Source organism: Pantherophis guttatus, chromosome 3 (genome assembly GCF_059756535.1).
Source record: "Pantherophis guttatus breed Tessera chromosome 3, ASM5975653v1, whole genome shotgun sequence".
Taxonomy (NCBI): domain Eukaryota; kingdom Metazoa; phylum Chordata; class Lepidosauria; order Squamata; family Colubridae; genus Pantherophis; species Pantherophis guttatus.
This window is the reverse complement of record NC_142065.1, coordinates 102,842,142-102,861,079: the sequence shown is the minus strand read 5'-3', so window position 1 is coordinate 102,861,079 and position 18,938 is coordinate 102,842,142. Positions and strand designations below refer to the sequence as shown.

The window sequence follows — 18,938 nt, the reverse complement described above, 5'->3', positions numbered from 1 at the left end:
GTATATATAGAAGCAAATGTATAATTTATATAATTAGCACCTACAGTACAAGTTTTAGGAACTTGTATATTTTTTTCTCCTTGTGTGGAAGAAAAATCTTATACTTGCCATGACCTGCAATATATACAAATTTATAGCAATACTAAGGGTTTTGATTACTAAGAAAATGGGAACTAAAAGAAGATAAATGGGAGAGCTTTTTTTTTGGTTTTAATTTCTTTTTGGCTTCACCGTGCTCAGATCTCATTTTGCCAGGCAATCTGCCAAACTTAATAGAAGAGAGGAACTTCCAATGTAACTTGTTAAGTATTAGAAATGGAGAGAGTTGTGTACTGTGTTTTTGGTTTAAATAGGAATCTCAAAATTGCAATATATACATATAAATATGCTATGCACTCTATGCTGGTTTTTCCTGGAGTTAAAATCTGAAGATATGAGACTAACTTTGTAAAATCCTTGTCATTTCTATATGTACAGATGGTAAGGAATGGAGCAGAATTCCCAAAAGTGTATTCAGTAAAGAAAAACAGGGGCATTTAAGGAAGATAGTTAGAACAGAGAAATATTAATTCTCTAAAACCTAATTCTTTTCCAACAAGAAGGTTCTATTTTTAAACCAAAATCTCCAAAATTGCTTTAATGTTTTTAAAGAGTTATGTTGAAACTCTGTTTGCTGGTACATAATATTTTACACAAACCCATCGGTCTCTAGCACATTTGTGAAAGTGGTAAGTGCAGCTCAATAACTCATAATTATTACAGGTTATGTCAAATCAAGGTTTATATTAGGAATTATGGTCAAATTATCAGTTTTGGCATCTTCCTTGCACAGTTCACTTCACCACCACCTTCCTCTGGCACTTTTATATGGATGAATAGGATTTTCAGCTTCTGGTCTCTCATGAAATATGTCAGAAGACATTTCACATATGAAAAAACTCTGGCTGTAGAGATCCAGCTCTCACTCCTAGTTCCACATTCCAAGGCATTTATTTGACTCATGTTTTCTCCATCCTACCCTGTCCCTGGCCTCTTATTCAGGGAAACAATAACACTGGCTTTTTAAATTCCAGTTGACAGCGGAAGAGAGCAGTCTACATCCTATATGGCCAGTGGTGTATTAACCATTAAGCAGACTAAGCACCAGGGCACCAGGCCCAAAGGGGGCACCACAAAGTTGAGAAAGAAAAAAAAAACCCAATGAAGATTTGTAAAAAAAAAATTGATAAAACTAAACTAAAACATCTTGTTGGGAACAATGGCAGCCAAATATTATACATGATGTGAGTAGAACTTATATGTAGCCTAAGCTTGGCTTCATTTGTACAGTATGTACAAAGGAGGGGGGCACCAAGATTTGTCAGTGCTTAAGGCACCAGTGAGCCTTAATCTGCCACTGTATATGGCTAAACACCGCCCCCCCCAAGGCTCCCTTTTTCTTTGTTGCTGGAAATGCTGTTGTTAGTTATACAGTAAGTGGAGAGGAAGATTTGTTTTTCTTCCATTCAGTCATATCCAGTTCTTAGACTGGATAAGTCTCTGCACTTTTCTTGACAAGATTTCTCAGAAGCGGTTCGCCATTGCCTCCTTCCTAGGGCTGAGTGAGAATACTTGGCCCAAAGTCACCCAGCTGGCTTTATGCCTAAGCAGGCTGCGGCTAGTGCAACAGTTGGAAAGCAAGGATGAACTGCTTTTTCCAGCATTTTGCAACATACACATTCCGATTATTTTCACCCAACCCTGATTGTTTTGGAATAGTCTAACAAGGAGTTTTTGGTCACTGCAGAGATGGGATGTGCCAGAGATGGGAATGATAAGCCTTTCAGACCAGAAGGTAGAACTCTCTAAAGTAGTCTGTCAGTGATCAGAAAATACCAGTTGCTGCAGGTCAGCTGGAGAAGTAGTTGTTCCTTTGTGCCCTCCTTTCCCTTTGTATATTTTTGCATCTCTTCTTACAGAGGCTTCTGCTAAGACGGTAGAATTTAGCTTCTTGAGAGGTCTGAGGATCCAATTTACAGTGAGAAACCCCTTCAGGTACAGGAAAAAGCAGGAAGGTTACAATATTCTCTCACACTATGGTAAATACGAATAGAAAGACTCCAGTCTGATCACATGCCATATAAATAGCAAAGTCCTAGTTTTTGGCAACTGGTGCTTAAACAACAATGGAGTATTTTTTGTCTGTTCCACTTCAGGACTAGCTCTCACTTGCCATCACTCCAACTCCTGCTACTAGACTTGGGTGACCCCTGACTCAGTTTAGATGTGGGTATAATTTCTAGGCAGGTCCTAGGTATCCCACTGAGTATTGACTAAACTTCCTTTAGTCCGGATGAAAGATTCCTGCAGCCTTGCTTCTAAAAGTGTGCATTTGTAATAGCTACTACAGTTGCAAGAGGAAAGCTAGGGACCAAAGCAGAGACAAAATTGGACTTTGATGTGTGAGGAAGGAGGGAGATGAACCATGAGGCAGAGAAAAAGATGCGTCGGGGGGGGGGTCAAAACCTGCCAATTCTACATGGATAATTTAATAGTTTGAGAGGTTGGTTCATCCTTGCCTTAATAACCTTGACAACTCAAATTGCCACTTTTAAGTCAATCTGTACCTACACAGCTGATCGGAAAGTGGAAGTCTGTGGCAACACAATATTAATAATTACAACAATTTTATTTCTCAGCTTTCTAAAGCTTCAAAGAGACAGCTTCCCTTTCACACCCACCCTTGACCAACAATGGAGCTGCCAATAATGGAGGGTGACATATTAGTCTTTTCAATTGCTCATTCTGAGCATTTGGTTTAATGCAAAAAGAACCTCTTGCTTAGCATCAGCATGGGATGAACTCAGCTGCAGTTTTGCTGTTCTTTGGATGGCAATCAGCCAGGGCTTACTTGATGACTGTTTTATGTTGCTGAATTGGCTAAAGAAACTGACAAGACTGAGATCCTGGGGCCACCACAAAAGGAAATTGTCCACTTTCCGTGGACAATTAATTTATTGAAATTAAATCCACAGCTTTACTGCAACTCTTTTATATATTTGTTTTGTATGTTGTTTCATCCTTCCTTTGAGAATTTCTAGGCTACCTACAAACAGTAGCATTACTGGGTCTTATCTTCATTACTGTGCTGTGAATTTTTTAGATGTGTAGAACTCTGGTTCTTCTCACTTTTGTTTGAAACATCACACACCATAAAATGCTAGGGTGATTTGTTGAAGACACTCAAATGTGTACAAAAATATGTACCATTCTACTTGGATCTTTCCTTCATCACTTGTATACCTTCCAAATATATTTATCAGAGTGTTCCACTTGACTGCTTACCTCAAAAATACTTATCTTTCTGGGGCAGGTGATATTAATGAGTATTAAGGGGTGTAGAAGGGGCAACAAAAAAGCATGATTGAACAAGGAGACAATTGATTCAGAATGTTGTTCCATGTCTGCTATTTGCTTTGTATTCCTTAACATAATTCTATACGCCTTTTGAATACATGATTCTGGCAACCATCATTGCAAACTGCATCGTTCTGGCCTTGGAGCAGCATCTCCCTGAAGATGATAAGACACCTATGTCTCGCAGATTAGTAAGTTGACTTTAATTTTTATTTGATTTTCCTTTCTTCTAGATAGTACTGCAGTTTTTCCATTGTATAATTTCAGTCTCAAGGATGATAAATCAGTAGCTATTCAGTTTTGTCTTGACCTTCAGAGTTATCATGATTGAGAATAGTCCTCCAGCCTTTTAGCAAAGGCCTGAGATGTTGTAATTGCAGAGTTCCAACCCAAGTTTGGCACAGAACACTCTTGGCTCTTATTTCTTCTGAAAATTAGTCTAGGCCAAGTTACCATTTTCCTGGTTGTCCAGGACAAGAAACTTCAAAATGGCTGGGAGCATACAATAAATTAAGCTAAAACAATAAATTAAGATAAAAGATTGGGGTATGGAAATCAGGATTTATTCCCAAATTTTGTTGTTTGAAACTGTTTCCTGTACACTCTGCATGGAGCCATTCTGAATTTGAACAAATTAGTAAGCTTGTAAATTACCAGTACTAGGAAGTAAATGTTGCATATGATGGAGAGATAAGATAATGTTACATAGCCACTTGTCATCAGATTAGTGGATTATGTCAACACTATTAAAATGTACCATATGATTTCAGTAATTGGAACTGGTTTTTATTGTTGCTTTAAACATCTAGCAGTTGTGTGTGTGTGTGTGTGTATGTGTGTGTGTGTGTGAGAGAGAGAGAGAGAGAGAGAGGGAGGGAGGAAGGGAGAGGGGGAGAGAGGGAGAGAGAGGGAAGGAGAACAAGAACTAGCAGGCAACAAGGTTTTCATTAGTCACAAAGAGCCTAAGCTTAATATTTAAAATCTTTTAGTCCCACATGAAGTGTGGCACTAAAAAGGAATTCATTGGATGTTGACATATCCATCCCACTTAAGGAAAATTCTTCTGAAATCAATAGGACTGGTTAGATCTTGTCTGGATTATTGAATATATTCTGAAAAAGTTCAAGATCATCTCAGTAAATAATCTAATACTAAGACCTTATTAAATCCTGTTGAATTCAAATGGATTAAATAAACATAGTTAATCTAAACTCAAATTAGGAATTAGAAATTGCAATTAGGAAGCTCCAAAAATTTATCCTTGACATTTGCTAATTACAATTTCTGATCTGTTTGTTTCCTCTGTTATTGTAGGAAAAGACAGAACCTTATTTTATTGGGATTTTTTGCTTTGAAGCTGGCATTAAAATAGTTGCATTGGGATTCGTTTTCCACAAGGGTTCATACCTGCGAAATGGATGGAATGTCATGGATTTCATTGTGGTCCTAAGTGGGTAAGTTTGTCTTATTCATAGTCATTGCATTATTTAAAGTTGCTGATAATGTTTTTAGAGTGTTAATATGTGCAAGAACAATTTCTTTTTTTAAAGTAAAAAGCAGGTTCAAGGAAGAGAATTTGCAACAGGAAGGGTTAACTGTTTTTCTGACTATCTGCTTCATTAATCATTCCTTAAGCCTGATCACCTCCAACTCCGTGAGGTTTTTTTAAAAAAACAAACTTATTACTTGTTTGTTTATTAACAAGTTTTAGAGAAATTAATGTAACGAATGTAGAATTTTTAAATGTGCAAAAAGGGAAAGCAATTAATGACAAATTACAAAAACAAACCAAACCAAAAAACCTAATAGAGAGGGGGAAACTATTGATGTTTATTATATATTAATCAAATATAAAACAAATTTATAGATTCATCTGAGCGGGAAAAATTAATGTTTGTCTGACATTACAAAATATCAGGAAATCTATGTCACAGAGAAAAACACATTGAATCATTTTTTAAAATTAATAGATAAAAATGCCTGTTCAAAAACAGATAAATCACATATCTCTTGAATTCAATCCTTAATATGAGGAATATGAATAATTTTCCAATTTCTCAGAACAATTTTCTAACCAACACTGAAGGCCCAACCATAATACGTCAAAAGTAGTCAAATTGCAAAGTACATAATTTAACAACACATTGCAATGTGTTCGTATAAAATCAGTAGTTATGTTTATAGTTAACGTTATATTATCAAAATGTGATTGTGAAGATTCTGTACGACTTCAGGACTTAAAAATTATCTAAAATGATTGCCAAATTTATTACTTCTATCTATAGCAAGGATGTCAAATGGCGGCCTATGGGCCAGATGTGTCACACACAGGCCACACCCACCCTGGCTCAGGAAAGGCAAAAAACATTGCAATACATCATGATACATCACATGACATGATTGAGTTTGACACCCTTCATCTATAGGGTACTCACTTACCATATGTACTTTATCTTTAATTGTAAGGTATAAGGTGACAATCATATCATGCCTACTTTTTCAGATGTTTTATCAGCATATCACAAAGATCACATATAGGGAGAATGGAAGATAATATAATCTGGCCTCATATTATTTGAAAGAATCAAATATAGCTGAAGTCAAGGAAAATGCTCCTATTCTCAAATGGCAATTTTAATTTTCTAGTTGCTAAAGCATGAAAGAAAATTCTGTAGGTCCTACACATCTTGATTTGTGAGGTCTTTTAATCTATGAATTACCAATTCTCTGACATTTATTCCATGTGCGGCAAAATACTAATCTTTTGTGCTGTTATCTGAAGAGGCTTTATTGTAAGGCATAAAATTGGTAAGACAGGAGCCAGCTCTTTGCATTCCAGAAAAGAACTGTTATGTCAACCCTGAGGAAGTACCTCAAAATCTCAAGATAATGAAGCAACAAGTAAATGTCTAGTGATTTGAAAAGGTGGGAGGAAAGAGCATAGGATTAAAAACATTGGACTTTAGATTTATATATAGACTTGATTTGTGCATACTGCAATAAACGGATTTTCTCTGTAAATATGGTTTCATTCTTGTCAGCTATAAAGGAACTAATGTAGCTGTGTGATGACTGTGAACTTTTGTTGTAAGCAAATTCTTGAAAGTGAGGGTTACTTGTCTGGAGAGTTGAGATTTATTGTTGTGTCTGGTATGAAGCTTGACACTAATGTCCTCATTTCTTAAATTTGTCCATCTGCCCTTCTCTTCCCAAGTTTCTTTATTGGCGGACCTGAAAATGAGAGGTAGGAAAAAGTAACATGCTAATTAGAACTCTATAATGAGGACCCGCATTGTGGGGGCAATAAGCTGACTTTGTATAAAAAAACCCACCGCTTAGGGCCCCCCGAAAGCCCTACTAAGCAGGTATATACAAAAGTATGAAGGCTATTGCTTAACGCAGTGTAGCCACCCTGAATCTCCGGAGAAGGGTGGTATATAAATCGAACCAATAAATGAATGAATGAATGAATGAATGAATGAATGAATGAATGAATGAATTTGTTGATTTATACTGTAGTCCATCAACTAACCCTCCTCTGTAGCAGGGGTCCCCAACCCTGGTCCACAGCCTGGGCCTGATCTGTGGTCCTTTGGGAACCAGGTTGTGCAAGCGGTAAGCAAGCGGGCAAAGCTCCATTTGCCTAAGTGGCAGGTATGCACATGAAACCACTCCTTCTCCCCCTGCTGCAGTCACTGCCACCACTGCCGGTCCACAGAGTTGGAATGGTTGGGAACTCTATAGGATCAAAATTGGAAAAAAGGAAGCTCTGGTTCCAATTTTCAAAGGTTCTCTATATTTTTTGTGCGATCATCAGCCATTCATCCTCATCACAGATTAATTTTCTTGCCTGATAAGAAGGAAAAGCCTTCCCTGTTTACGTCGCTCTGGAAATAAGGCAGGCGGCTTTCTTTCCAAAACAATTGAATTAATGTATCAAAGAGATAAATGAGCAATATTCAACATAGTACCCGATACTAACTTTAGTAGATAGTGTGCATTAACATGCAGAACTTGAACATTTTTCTGGAATAACTCATTTAAAACACATTTAATAAACCACTTTAAGTTATTTGCACATCCTTTTGTATTGATATCTTTTTAATGTAATGAGTAATGAGTAATGAAAGGCACAACCACTTCATAGACATTCCAATTATCTGGCAGATGTATTGTTAGGTCCCCTAAAAATCAGTATAGTTAATATGTTTCACAGTGCTTTGAAAGACATGGCATTAAAAATCACTAGAGGGCACATTTAAGAAAGGTTTGGAGATAATTTTGAGTGCATGACAGAGATTGTCAGCATTATGTTCTACTCTGTGAATGCTACCAAATAAAGTACATTTATGAATTGTACACTCAATACTGAATTCTCTCTGAAATGGCAGCCTAAGCTAATTATTCTTTTCTATACATACAGTATGTACCTTGGTATCTTCAGGGACTTTGGCATGGTATTACTTTAGATAGAATTGTGAACATATTACAGAATGCTTGCTCAATGGATTATCAGTGATGATCAGATCAAGCTGATATATCAATACATTTCATTGTTTTACATTAGTTTGTTTTCTCTCTCTCGCTGAATTATATAAATGTGTGTACATGCAGGCACAAATACACATGATGCGTACAACAAAGATTAGAAGTATTATGAGTATTTTTGGGCAAAGTATAGTTTAGATAGATCAAAAGTTAGTGCAGTCGTTAAGGCACTGGGCTAGAAGATTCTAATTCCCACTTAGCACAAAACCAGGTAGGTGATCTTGGGAAAGTCAAGGTTTCAGAGCCTTAAGAAGTAGGCAGAGGTAAAATTACTTCTGAAAATCTTGCCAAGAAAACTGCAGGGACTTGTCCAGGCGGTCATCAGGAGTTATCATTGACTTGAAGGTACCCTCATCCCTAAAAAAAAAAAAGAAAAGCCCTTTGGGTATTTTACATTGATCTCTGGATAATAAAACCTCCTGTATGTTTATGGTTGTGTAAAATATATGAACATACAAGAGTTACTTCTTTTAGACTGGGTATGTTTATTGGCCTGTGTGGGAGTGGAGAGTCATGACTTCTTTGGTTTTCTGAAAAAATCCAGTGCAAACTAGAGAAAATAGTATTCCCCTTAGGAGGAGAATTTGACTCTAGAAATTACAGTAGTTTGCTCTTTTGGGTGTTTTTCTATGTTGGATACGGGGGATATTCAAAGGTACTTTCTAAAATTAGAAGGAAAACTCAGGAAGCAAATGAACTCAGAATATGATTCCAGATAAAAGCTATAGCTTTTCATAAAGATTGGATTCCAGTTAAAACTATCCCAGGCAATTAGGGATGAGAAAGATCTTCTCCTCAGTGTTGGAGATTCACTTCCAATCAAAATAAGTAGCACGTTGGCAAGAAGCATCATTTAACAGAATAAGAGAGTTGGAAGGGACCTTGGGCCATTTCAGAAAATGATGGTTCAATCTCTTCATAAAAACCTCCAGTGATGAAACACCCACAACTTTTGGAGGCTGATTAATTGTTCTAAATTTCTCCTTAGTTCTAGATTGCTTCTTTCCTTGGTTATTTATGTTTTAATTCATCTATGATATGTTAGTATCATGTAAGTTTCTTACATATAGCATTCTGATTAATAAGGCATCCTAGTTTGTTGGGGACCGACTAAGTAATGCCTGAAAGATGAGCATTTATGAGAGATGAGGATTTATGGTCATTGGTGTCCATTCCTATACCAAAATGAGAAAAAAATTACCTGTATGTTTCTTCATGATGTTGCAATAAGTAGAAGATACATTCACTTCATAGATTCATGGAGCATGTTTGATCATTTAGACACCTTCCTTGAGGAAGAGGTTTCCCTCTTGCCAGCCTGCTTGGATTCTAGACTAGATACAGAGGAGAGAGAGAGAGTGCTTCTTCTCTCTAATATTATTACTATCTCACCTGTACACTATTCCTAATTGGCTGTAAATGCTAGGCTACTACTTAATAACCTAATTTGACCTACAATGTTTACATATACAGTCAGTGAAGTTTTATCCATTTTCTCCTCTGCTTTATTCTTCCAAGAGCAAAACAACTTTGTCATTGTCTTCAGGGAAGGTGGGCCTAGCTTCACAACTGGAAAAGTATGGAATAGTGCTTTTTGTAATATTGTCTATAATAGATCAGGCAAGATGAATTGTATTATGTTCTTCTAAACATCTGACTGGAATTATGACAAATCACAGAAAGTGGAGGGGGGGAAGGAATTTGGTAATAACTTTGTTGATAGGAATAGGATCTTCTAGATCAACTTGGAGAAGGTAGCAAATATATCATATGTGCAGAACTACATATTTCATTCCAGGAAGCATGGGACTCTTTATCTGTGGGAAAGTGACTTTTTTCTTTTGCATTATTATAATAAATGCTAAAGTGTGTTTGCTTTTTCTCCTGGTTCCATTCTATTAAAGAACTAAACTGAATTTTACTAGGATTAATCAAAATAGTAGGTCTCTGGCTACTGTTTGGTTCAGGTAAATAATAATATTGACGGTTGATTTGGATTAAGAATTTATGGATTTTTGGTTATCAATGTTGTCAGTTGAGTTTGGTCTTGGACCATAAATAAATTTTGATTGATTGTTTATTTGTCAATTTTATTAAGCATCACTGTCATAATTTTTGCATTTTTCATCTTCCCAATTTCTCTACTTGTTTATACTCCCACATCCATTGACAGTGGTCTTTGTAGAAGGCAATCACAAATTATTTCCTAAAAAATAATATTGTAGTTTAATGTAATCTGGATTTGAGGAATCATAATTTCCAGTAGTTCCTGCTATTAGAATCTAGCAGCTGGAAGTTAAATTGCCCAGACCAAAGGGCAAAACTTGAAGAGTAAGAGATTGCAGCCTGAGTCCTGTGAGCAGATGCTGAATTAAATTAGGGTAGAAGTGCAGAGATACTTGAAGTTTTCCTGGATAGTTTTGGGGCTACATCTGACTTTTTGAAGACTGAATGGAATTTTCGTAGCTGTGCAAAGGCCGATGAAACTTGGGATCCAGTTTTCCTCAGAAGAATTATGCATATGAGAGATTCTGTATAAGCCTGCCTTCTTTTTTTAATGGCATCACTAATCACAGTATTAATTTTAAAACTGATGTGACTCTATCATTTGAAACATAAGATACATCATTATTATTGTATTTAAAGGAAATAAAAGTGAAACAGGTATCATAACATGAACTTGTTGTTTCTGTTATAAAACAACAAAATCTTTTATCTGGTTGTGTTTATAATTTTCAAAATGATTTTATATGTTTTTCTTAATCTTTGACTGGGAGCCACCCAGAGTTGGCTGAAAGATGGGCAGTTATATAAATGTTTTAAATAAATAAATAACAACATGATTGGTATATTGATTAATGTGTCCTTCCTTGTTTCCATATTAATTTAATGTAATCTAATTCTTAATGGCTGTCAATGCTTTGAGTTAGGTCAGGCCGGGAAAAAGATACCACAAGAAATACTAGATCTCTACTTTACTGGTATAGGCAATAGTAACAGAATTTTGAAAGCCTGCCACTGTTTCCCCTTCCTTCCCTTTTATACCAAAGAGAATCAATGCAGGACAATCCTTAGTTTCTTTCTCACACTTCCTTGTTTTCCCAAGCTAATGTTTTAGTAAAGGTTGCTATATATTTTTCCAAGTTCGGCCTTGTGCTATCTTCAAAGGATTGGTGTTACTCTTAATAGTAAGAAACCTTTGTATTTGGAATTCAGAGCCTTATAACTGCAGATAGAAAGAAAGAGTTTTGTATGGCAGAAATTAATCATTTCTCTCAGGGCTTAATGCTTTTATAACATTAAGATTATTTCCAGATTATTGGCATGGTAAATTAGTGTTGCCAGGTGTCCACTATTTGAGCGGACAGTCTGCTTTTTTCACATTATGTTCACTATTTTTTTTCACAAAATAGTGGACATTTTTTTTATTCAAAAGCTTTATGTTGAAATTAAAATGTAATTTAATATTTTACATATTATTATAATATATTTGATGTTTTGAATTTTAAGTAAAGTTTTGAAGTGATTATTTTAATACGTGTTAAAATGTTTGTAAGAAAATATATAATTTAATTGTAAAAAATTTTTTTATTTTTTTACCACTTAACCCCCCCCCCCCCCGCTTGTCCGCTATTTTTTGGAAGCAGACCTGGCAACCCTAATGGTTTATTATGTATAGCTAGACCAGGCATAGAGTGTGCTTTGCAATTTTTTTTCCTCTTGAACAGGTAAGAGATACATTTTTCAAAGACAAGAGTACAAAAGCCTAAATGAGTTCATCACACTGGAAAAACCCTACCTTATTCAAGTGGTGGCCTCCTTTGGCATTCTTCACATCTGGTATTTAAATGTTGAGGGCATTTTGGACTAGCTGCTTTATAGTCCTCAAGCTGCTGCTTGAGTTACTATTTTTTGTTTAAAATCAAGTTGCTGGTTTTTGTTCTTACATTTGTTAAATATTCTTCTTTTTAGGATCTTCTGCTATGTGGCGAGATTTCAGTATTTTAGTATTTGAAATGCACTGCAACAACACTGAAACAATGTGTTTGGTGTGTGAAATGAATACTTATAATCCATTCCTAATTTCCTTGTGCGTTACTGTTAAAAAACATTTTAACCCATTTTATTAGGATTATTCTTTTTATTTAATTGCATATTATAAACTGAGATAAATATATTTCTGAGAATTAATTACACACCTAAAAACTATAGAAGTAGTGATTACCTCTCCCTTCCTAAATTATGTCCAACTGGTCACAACCTGTTGAGAGGCTCCAAACATATCAGCAGAGAAAAAGAGCAGATTTCATAGAAAACTCGGTTTAAAAAATTAAAATGAAAGAAAAGAAAAACTAGAAGACAAAGTACATATTGATTTCCCCCGTTCATCTAAGTAGATCAGTGAATAAAATATAATATAGGTAACTCTTGACTTACAACCATTTGTTTAATGACTGTTAAAAGTTATGAAAATAGTGACATGACCAATTCTCACATATATGACCATAATTTGAAGCATCCCCAGGATCATCAGAGTTTGGATGCTTATCAAATAGAATGTATTTATGATGGTTGCAACATCCTGGGGTCACATGATCCCTAATCGCTACCTTTCCAGGAGCTTCTGACAAGCAAAGTCAATGGGGGAAGATTCACTTAGCAACTGTGTGATTCGCTTAACAACCGCAGCAAAAAAGGCTTAAGTGATTCACTTAATTGCCATACCACTTAGTGATGGAAATTCCAGTTCCAATTGTGGTTGAAAATAAATATTAAGATCTTAGCTAAAATGCTCATAAGCAATTAGATTAATGAAAATTGTCCCAAAAGATGGAGGAATTCTTTGAAGTCCATTAGGTAGTTTTCAGTAAGTATATTTGACTCAGGTTGCTTATGAAAAGCTTGCAATCTACTAAAATGACTGTTTGGAAGCCTTAAATTGTGTGTGACAAACACAGCTTATAAAAAGATATGGGGAGAGGGATTATTATTTTTTTCTTGTAGTAATGACAAAAAAAACCCTAATTTGATTTGCAACTCAAAACTGGTCAAACATTGACATTGGAATCATTAGCAATCACTAAGTGGGATCAAGTACAGAAAAAAAAAGGCATTAATTCCTAATTAGCATAATTATCAACATTAGAAAGTTGCTTATTAAACATGCATACAATATTGTCATTCAGCGTCTATGAGAAATAAGATACTATTTTGCAATTAATTCTAATTAGCATTTTTGACTTCCATTCTTAGCATGGGGAAAAAACAAGAGGAAAATTATCTTAGTAGCCCCATGCAGCTCCTTGTTTCAGGAAGAAGCTATGCAGCAGTGAAAATGAGAAGCTCCCGATTTACATTTTAGCTTAGACATGAAATTGTGCTATAAAAACTGCAACCTAAGCTCTCAAGTGGTTTGTAATGATCAAGGCAAAGACGTGTTAACTTGGCTGGTTTCCTGCTGCAAGAAACCAGTTTACTCCTTTCCAAGATGAAAAGAGAGCAAGGAAATGCAATAAGTAGGTTGATAGGAGACATAATAAGGACAATTCTAGATAAATGATGCAGCAGGGAAAACAGTCTGTTTGATTGACTGTGACTGGAGCTTTAAAGGAAGAAGCTCAGGTGAAGCTATGATGGAGATTGCCATGCCAAGATACATAAAGGGAGGATCAGGAAAACGAAGTCTGGAGGCCTTCGGAAAATCAGGAATGGAGCAACCAGTTTTTCTTGATATGAATGTGGGGGAAATAATTGAGTCTTAAATAAAGCCTAGTGAAAGAGAAGGGACCACAGCAGAGAAGAGCAGAAAATTACAATGACTTTGGTTTTTATGCAAATAACTATAAAGTAGTTGTGTTCTTACTGGAAGAAGAAAGGAGTCGGATACATTCCCCATGTAGTTTTGAAGCAAAGTAGAGGAGGTGGGGGGGAAAAGAAAAATCTATTTATTTATTTCATTTTTATCCCACTTTTATAAAAACATAGTACTTTGTTACCATTACTAGACTATCTCTATTATAAGCAGATATTATGCTAGTAGATTTTAACTATCACCTAGAGCAGTGATGGCTAACCTTTTCCAGACCGAGTGCCCAAAGCGCGCACGCATGTATGAGAATGCACGCACAAGTCCGAACCCCCCAAATGCAATGCACACGTGGCCCCCATGCATATGCCCCGCACCCGCACATGTGTGTGTGGCACTCCCGTATGGGTGCCTGCCCCCCATGCCCCCCACGCATGTGCAGCAGAGACCCGATGACCAGCTGGCTGGTGGGAGGTGTGTGCGCATGCGCAGTGAAACTGAACTGGGGTGACGGCTTGCGTGCCCATAGAAAGGGTGCTGCGTGCCACCTGGGGCACATGTGCCATAGGTTCGCCATCACGTACCTAGAGAGTATTTTTACCGACGAAGGATAAGAATGCACCAAATGATTAAAAAGAAAGTACTGTTGGAAGAAATGTCCATCTGGGTTCAGTTCCAAGTGGGGAGAAAGTCACTGGAAAGATGGTGGCTGCTTGTAAAGATGGTTTTAATGATGGACAGGATCACATGCCTTGAAGATCTTGGGTGAAGAAAAAAAAAAGGGAAGAGATGCTGAGAGTGCCTGACTTTTATACCCTCTCTGGGTTTTTGAATTTGAGCTTGTATTCTGATTGGTTGTCAGACTCCAATGGCGCCATGCAGGGGTAACTTTGTAGGTTGTGTTTTTGAGTCCCAAGCTTGGTTGACTCTTGCTGGGTGATGATGTAATGAAAGGGCTTTGGGCAATTCCTATTATGGCTCTCTTGAAGGAGGTAGATGTTTGTTACATAGAATAGGCTGATCCAGGCTTTAATGGCCCATCGACAAAGGTGGGGGGCTGAGTTTCTGCCTTCCTTTTAGGGGAAATAATGTGCCCTATTAATATTTCCTAAAATATCTCATTTTCCTAGGAGAGGGGTGGGTGCTCACTTCCTACAGTACAAAATGCAAATTCAATTATTCATTTGGTCCCAAGGAACATTCACCATCAAATATTGCATACCTACTTTCCTATGTAGTACTAAGCAGATAACCTTAGGAACTGACAACCATCAGGAGTTTTGAGAGAAAGTCATGACTGCCACAGAGGAAGAACTGTTGCAATGGGTTTGGGAATCTAGACATTCCATTTTGTACAGTATGTAGTCACTAAGAGTCAACATTATCTTGATGTTACATAATCTTTTAAATAAACATGCATGCTCACATATGCATAAAACTGATTTCTTTGGGCAACTCATATTACTTGAATCTGCCTTGGGCCATTCTTGGAAGGGGAAATAAAGATTCTCTGAAAGACCCCTATAATTAGTCTTGCTGAAAGAGAAAAGGGATTAAGTTAGAGAAATCTTAATAACTAGATCCTTTCACTTTTCACTTAGAATTGCTGAAGTAAAAGTTTATTTGTATTTATTTTTTGCTAACCAGTCATCAATAGATGGGAGAAGTAGCCATTTAATTCCTTGATAATAGAGAAATGGACAGATGTTCAGAGCTTGCACACTGTTTAGTTCCACTGAGAGTGTTTTTATAAATGAGGTTAAGGTACTTAAAAATACAAACAGCTGCTTTTGGTTATCCAAAGGCCTATAAAAGCAAAAATAAAAATAAAAATAAAAAAGAAGAGTGTGCTGCAGACTGGGGTTGAGCTAGGGCTCAGTTTATTTTAGTTATCTGGGAGGAGTTTGATCCTTTTGGACCTGTTGAAGTGGATGGTGTCCTCATGACTGTTAGCTTGGCTACCTGTATATATTAATTCCACTTTACGCCTGGCTAAAGGTCTCTGGAGAGTTGATGTGTAATTATATTTTAACAGTGACGAATTCTTCTTTGAAAGAGAAGATTGTCCTATTATCTCTTAAGCAGGCAGTGATTCTCCCCCTCCTCATGAAGCCATCATTGGACCCAACGTCTGTACTATTGTCTAAGCTTTTAAAGTAAGGTTGTAGAGAAAATGGTTCTGTAGCAGCTCTAGAGAACTTTGGAGGATATCTAGACCTTTTCCAGTCAGGATTCAGGCCTAGGTATGAGACCAAAGTGGAGTGATCAGGCTTGTAGGTGACCTCTGAAGAGAACAGGATGGCAATGGTGCATCTATCCTTGCTCTTCTTGACCTCTCAGAGATTTTTGATACCATTGATCAGAATATTCTTCTGAATTGGATTATGGGGTTGGGAATGGGTGGTACTGTGCTATGCTGGTTTTCTTCCTTCCTCTTTGACTGGGTTCAGTTAATTTTGGGGGAAAGAGGTACTGCCCATGGCCCCAGCTTTGAGGCTTCATTCTCTTCTACTCCTGCCATAGGACTTCGTTCTCTTCTGCTCCTGTTTATTGTCTACATAAAACCCCTGGGTGAACTCATCTTATGGTATGGGATAAGGTATTATCAGTATTCTGATGAAACCCAATTTTATATCTCCCCTGCTGCCAAAGTAATGCCCTAGAGGTTCTTTCTTGGAACCCAGAGGCTGCAGGGGTTTGGCTGGGGAACAATAGGGTTCAACTGAACCCTAGCTAGAGTGAATGGCTTTGGCTATTAGGACCTTTTAGTGCTGGAGAGTTTCCCATCTTTACTTCTGGATGGAATTTCACTACCCCAGACAGGACCAAAGCATAGTCTAGGGACCTTTGTGGACTCATGGATCTTGTTTGAGGAGCAGGGGACAGCCATAGTCAGGTGGAGCTTTGCCCAATTGAACTATCTGCCTTAATGTGTTAATGGTTGTGTTTTTATTTAACATGTCGATGATTTATAGCATTCCAACCAGTTATCTGAAACATTTATCTATATACAGTATGTTTCAGTGGTGGGTTGCTCCCGCTTCTGTCCGGTAGTAAAAGCAGTGGGAGGCTCCACCCACCCACCCGCCATCATAATTGACAATCTGCGCATGTGTGCGCTCCCATTGCGAACCGGTAGTAAAGGTAAGTAGAACTCACCCCTGGTATGTTTAGTATAATGGATAAGGCAGAGAGTCTCAGGTTTTTAGTCTACCCTCAGAACAGAAACTGAGACTGGCCCAAATTCACCCAGCCGGCTTTCATGCCTAAGGCAGGATTAAATTCAGTCTCCTAGCTTCTAGCCTGGGCGCATTAACCCACTGGACTACACTGGCTCTATTTTAAATCATGAATCATAATTTAGCAATCTCTAGATACTAGACATCGCTCAGCCTGATAATGATGTCTTCCACATTAAGCCATTTGCTAGTGTAAGAACTGCAAAAGATACCTTTGCTTTTGGCTTTACAAATCAGCCGTGAGATTAATTAGTAGCAGTAATAAATTAAAATAACTGCTGGCTTTTCTGTTTCTAAGGGAGAGCAGACTTTATCTTAACACATTTTATTGTAACCTGAGATACTTTTGCAACAGGCCCAGAAGCTCAGATATAGAATCCTTTCGATTTTCATATTAATGCAGAAAATTAATGAATACATAAATTTTAGCAGACATAGAATGTCCATCTATCTATAAATATCTAAGCTCATTGATGTAATGTGAGAATAGAGGTGGTAAGTGTATACAGAAGTGTCCAAATTTTCATCAAAGAGAAACTGGAGAGCATGCAATGCACATTTCTTTTAGATTTCTTAAGAATTGTCTAACAAAATACCCACCATATAGAGTCTAGGGCACCAGAATTTCTGGCTGGAATCACAACCTTCTTCAGTGACTAACTTCTGCATCTGCTCCTTGCAACAGAAATTTAGTGCTATGTTATCTGGTACAGACTGGCTCTTCTCGGGGGATCTTTCCTCTGTAGGCAGGAATTCAGTTCCCCTATCAATCTATCCCCAGGTGGTTCCTTGGTATTTGCAACTCTTTGTCTCAGGCTGGGTTTCATGTGAGACTCCCTGCTAAGCACAAGACAAAGAAATGTAAAGCTTCTAAAAGGATGGGTGGAGGGAGGCTGGGAGAACATGAATGGGAAATTACTCATAATTTGGGGGAAGAATGATGTCAGCTGGGATTTTAGGGTGCAGAAGTGACAATGAGAGAACCTGTTGAGGTAAACTAGATTTGCTAAAATTCATCTTCATCTATCATTTTTACATTTTAAATTTTAACAAGCCTACTATTTTGTTCGAGTTTTTTTCCTTTTTTTTTTCCTTTGAAAAATACAGCAATTTGCAAACAACAACAACAACAAAATCATCTTCACCTTCTGCTTAAGGTCAGAGTTCCTGTTCTAGGGTTGCTAGTGTTGGAAGAAATCTCCTTCTGGGTTCTGCTCCAAGTGGGGAAACAGACACTGGAAACATGGCGACTGCTTGGAAAGATGGTTTAATGGTGGACAGGATCACATGGCTTGAGTTCCTGAACAGAAAAGGGGCAGATACAGTAATTCCTCGGGTTTTTATGCTCTCTCTGGCTTTGAACTTCCTGGGGCCCAGAAAGAGTATCCTGATTGGTTGTCAGACTCCCAGGGGGTGGGGGCCTTGCTGGCTGATGGTCACATGTGCTTCCCAGGTCACATGTGGTGAGTTTCTGCTGCTATTGTGTAGAGGGCTAATCCCATCTTTGGCAATTCCTACTATGGCTCTGCCTGAAGGAGGTAGATCTTTGTTATGTAGAGTAGACTGGCCCAGGCCTTAATGGCCCATTGACAAAGGGTGGGGGGCAGGAAGATGGGAGCTGCTTCAAAACATGCTTATCCCAGGGAAATATAATATTCTGCCTTTTTCATATTTCCTAAAATATTTCACTCTTCCAGGAAAGGGGTGGGTGCTAACTTCCTACAATCCCTACTCTTTTTTTTTTTTCAAAACGTGAGTTTTGAAACAAGTTCTTGGCAAAAGATTAAAATTGATCAGGTCAGGGAGGCTTGATGAGTGCTTTTAATGCTCTAATGCAAAGGGGAGGCATTGATAGAGGCAACAGAAAAGGATTCCTTCAGTGGCTTCCAAAAGCTTTCAACCATGAAGGTCTAGCAGGCAGGAAAAAATTTCTGGTAAGAATTTTACAG

At 37.4% G+C, this 18,938-nt stretch overlaps 1 protein-coding gene across 5 annotated transcripts in view; it reads left to right on the top strand.

The window, feature by feature from the left end:
• Positions 1 to 18,938, top strand: part of CACNA1E (calcium voltage-gated channel subunit alpha1 E) — a 453,280-nt gene that overhangs the window by 173,580 nt on the left and 260,762 nt on the right. For all 5 annotated transcript variants that reach the window (XR_015733193.1, XM_060690120.2, XM_034409672.3 and 2 more), the window contains exons 5-6: positions 3,482 to 3,587; positions 4,711 to 4,850. Coding sequence is in view for 4 of the 5 variants with exons in the window: in XM_060690120.2 (XP_060546103.2) it covers positions 3,482 to 3,587; positions 4,711 to 4,850 (246 nt within the window). In the remaining variant the exon portion in view is untranslated. The remainder of the gene's footprint in view (positions 1 to 3,481; positions 3,588 to 4,710; positions 4,851 to 18,938) is intronic.